At 40.6% G+C, this 4,076-nt stretch overlaps 1 protein-coding gene across 1 annotated transcript; it reads right to left on the minus strand.

Annotated features, from left to right (window-relative positions):
* Positions 1-682: 682 nt before the first annotated feature.
* supt4h1 (SPT4 homolog, DSIF elongation factor subunit) lies at positions 683-3,490 on the minus strand. Its single transcript, XM_030068022.1, has 5 exons — positions 3,303-3,490; positions 2,322-2,428; positions 2,183-2,238; positions 1,267-1,320; positions 683-1,074 (listed from the first exon to the last, which is right to left on the minus strand). The coding sequence occupies exons 1-5, from the start codon at positions 3,369-3,371 to the stop codon at positions 1,007-1,009; spliced, it is 354 nt and encodes a 117-aa protein (XP_029923882.1). The 5' UTR covers positions 3,372-3,490; the 3' UTR covers positions 683-1,006.
* Between the last annotated feature and the right edge of the window lie 586 nt (positions 3,491-4,076).

The raw sequence follows: 4,076 nt of genomic DNA on the forward strand, positions 1-4,076 counted from the left end.
TTTTTTAACCTTTGGAACAAGAGAGCTCTTTCACATATTGTGCATATTTACTCGTAGCCTTCAGGGTGAATGACCTTGACCCATCAACCACCACCTGAGGGACAAATGAAGCCAGACAAGACTAGCCACACCAAGCTGCGCACAGTGCAGGATGGCAGCCTATAAAGCCAGAGTATTGCTCTGTAAAGGCCATGGTTTGATGAAACAGTAGATACTGAGCCTACGAGGCACTTTCTGACTGGGAAACTCATATGAGACAGTGAAGTGAAACACAGGCCATACGGAACAACACTGACTATTTTGAAGAGGATTTAATTACCACTAATAGTTTGGCTTATGCTTCCCCCTAATGGCAATACATGGTACTGCAATTGTTCCATATGTGTAGTAATAAGCACCATCTAGTGGCCCATGCAGACTAGTGCAGGGATACGCAGTCAGGTGCCACAGAGTGCAGGTTTACCATCTAAAAAAAAAATAATAATTTAATTAAATTATTCTAATAATAATAAAATTACCACGTAAATATGCTCTTCCTCTCTATGTGAGGCTGTGCTCCTCAGTGAACTCAGCTACTTGAGTTTTTGTTTGGAATGAAAACCTTGCCTTTCATTAGTGAAACCTCATTGCACCTGCAGAAACATCACTGTTGACAACAAACCATCATATCATGACGACAGCATTTGTAATTAAAAAAACAACAACAACACATCTTTATTCTCCATCAATTGCACAAATAAATGAAAGAAATCAGGAAAAAAAACTCTCTTCCACTTCCCAATATACACCCATCCTGTTATCTACAGTCACAACATAGACAGGTTTGAAATCTACAAAAACTGAAAGTTTAGACACCACAGACACATGGAAAGGTAAGCAGTACTTGTCCTTGATTTTTGCAAACAAAATCAGTTCCATTTGTGTGCTGTCTGCCTGGAATCAAGGCTGCAGGATGCTGCTGCTCTGATGTAACCAATCGGATGATGTAAAGAGGCAGCAATCAGCCTTATGTCTTCACTGCTGTGTCTCTGGATTTGTAGATCACCCCTCTGCTCTTCAGCTCTCGCACAACACCTTGAGGAGGGATGTGAAAATGAAACGTCAGTAGGAGGCAGAGCTGCAGCAAGCATTACGCCTACATGACCAAACAGCAGTAAATGTGCACACAATGCTGTTTAAGTCATTTCAGTTCAAACACAGCCAGACATTTCCTGTCTTTTAATGAACAACATGGTGAGTTACTGCAGCGAGACAGAGAGAGCTGACCTGGAGGTAGCCGTCCTGTGACTGTCACAGCATAAACCCCTGGCTTGAAGTTGCCTGTAAATTAGGAAACAAAATATAAAAATATAAATAATTTGGAAAAGAGCCCAGGTTTATCAGGTCAACTATGTGATCAAGTTGACCAATGTATTTACAGAGAATTAAGAACTTTTTTCCATATTGTACAACAATGTCAAATAAATAGTCTGTTTCTCCTGGCTGCACAGCTTCACTGAGGCTACATCACACTATTATTTAGAGCTGCAACTCATCGATTAATCAGTCAATTATGTTTTTGATTAATGGATTAGTTATTTGGTCCACAAAATGAAAATGGTGAAAAAGGTTGATCACAGTTTCCCACAGCCCAAGGTGCCGTGCTCATGTGTCTTGATTTGTTCCGACCGAACAGTCCACAAGCCAGAGAGAATCTGGAAATTTTCCTCTTACAAATGACTCTACAATAATCAACTATCAAAATAGCTGGAGGTTAATTTAACAGTTTGCAACTAATTGATTTGACTAATTGTTGCAGCTCTACGTGTTATGGCTGCACCGTTACATCATATACAAAATATCTGGATGTCTTGTGTATCATTTTATACTCAGCAGGACATGTTTGGTATCTCTGGAAACGTTGGGCTCCAGATCCAAGATCATGATATTGCAACACCCAAAATCCCAGATGATGTCGGTGTGATACTGATACACCGCCCGTGCCTGAATGCATGTGTTTAACAAACACCGAGTACTCAACACACTTGGCGTGGATATTTCTCTGTGTTATTGTTGCCTTCTACAGTATCTGAGCATGGCTATAAAGGTTTAAGACAAACCACTAACATCCCATCATCAACACTGCTAACACTCATACCATGAAGTGTGTCTAAATGTTACAGCATTGTCAGAGCGTCCTTACCTATCCTCTGCCACTTTGCCACCCAGCTGTCCTCGGGGCTCATCATAGCGATCACCCTGTGAACACACACACGTGTTAGTGCACAACAGGAAGCTGCTCTGGACACATAACCAAGGTGAAAACACATGTCGGTCTTTACCCGTCAAATGAAGAACTCGTGCACTCGTAGACCATCTCCCGGTTCCCCTTCATCTGGAGGTAGGACTCACAGTTGTCACAGCCGTCGTATTCAAACTGGTCGATCGTCTGATGGAGCAAGACATGGAGGAAGACTTTTGTAACTGGTTTGAATCACCACAAATAAAAGAATTAACTTCAAATGCAAGTTAGACTGGGGGAGGGGGGAATCCAAACTACCTCTGCTTACATTAGTGTCAGAATGGGTTGGTAAAAAGAGCAGTGCAAGGTAATATATCTACTGATACTTCTCTATTCAGCTTTGACTTAGTGGGTTTTAATCTACACAGAAATTTCCAGAAACTGAAGTCACTATTATTGCACCGACTTGTTTGATTTGCATGACACAGTGTTGACTAGAATTAACCCTAATACAAGCGGTGCTTTACATCTACAACTTTATCAAACTGTCCACAGCACTTTTATTTGAAAATCATGAAAATGTGAAGGCAAGCAAAATATGACACCGGTACATTAGTTTGACAAAAACAAACAAACAATCAAACATTTATGCATTTATTTTTGTCAGTCTTTCAATATTCAGTGTTTGTATTTTGCAACAAGAAACTTCAAACACATCAAATACCTCATTCATTTAGCTACCTCCACATTATAAAACACTGACAGACTGATGTTTCCAGATGTTTGGGGTGAAAATGCCACTTTAATCGAGGCCTTATTTTGAGGCTAACATTATTTTGAGTTAGCTTACATTACACTGGATGGAAAACTGAACACTTATGATCCCTCTGTGCCCATGCACTCTCTTACTGCACCTCCAAATGATTCAGCAGTGTGTCAGCAGTCCATGGTCGACATGACAGCAGTGTTTAAATTCAGGCGTGAGGCACTTTTCAGAAAGCCAAACAGAGCGGTGGAAGCTGCTAAAGCGTTAGCAGAAGAGCTAGCATTGGTGTTACTTTCCAGCATTTTCCAACGTTACCTTTACAAGGGAGCAGAGCAGACAGGCCCGCAGGTGGCGGAGGTCCTTAGGAACTGTTTCTAATGCCATTGTGTGAGGTTTGAAAATGAAATACTGCCGAATCGAAAAATAAAAACCAAGTGTTGAATCTCTCGTCTACTTTTCCGGCGATCGGTAAAGACGTCTGGCGGCTGCTGGAGGACCCGAGTAGAAGACCAGCACGGCGGTGTGTCCCACAGTGCGCCTGTCTAAAAACAAAACCAAAACACTTTGCAACTCCGGGGAAATATTCTTTTAAACGACTTGGATATATATATATTTTTTTTGCTTAATTCATACATTGTATGTAAATATGAGAGAACCGTCCCCGACACTCTTTAGTAATGTAACCTAAAAAGATCTGATGCGCTTTTGAGGTAGTGTATGAAAGATTATACAGTGTGACTTAGACCGTGGAGGTTTTCTGCTAGACCCCCTCACTATAATCTGTTTCAGCAGTAACATGAATGATCCTGTGGTTGCCTCCCGCACAATGACCACTCCAAAAATCAAAATAACCACAGAGACATAAATTCACTTATAACTGTGTTCAATTTCAAGATATCCACCTGGAAAGTTTTTATAGCACTGAAAGCTCCAGTAAAAAAAAAAAAAAGAAGAAAGAAAAGAAAAGAAACGAAAGAAAGAAAGAAAGAAAGAAAGAAAAGCAAAGATAGATGGATGAGTATTACCAAGTTCAAGTTCAAGATTTATTCGTCACATGCATGAATGTACAGGTACAGCAGCAGTGAAATG

Source organism: Myripristis murdjan, chromosome 14, assembly GCF_902150065.1.
Source record: "Myripristis murdjan chromosome 14, fMyrMur1.1, whole genome shotgun sequence".
In the NCBI taxonomy this organism is placed as follows: domain Eukaryota; kingdom Metazoa; phylum Chordata; class Actinopteri; order Holocentriformes; family Holocentridae; genus Myripristis; species Myripristis murdjan.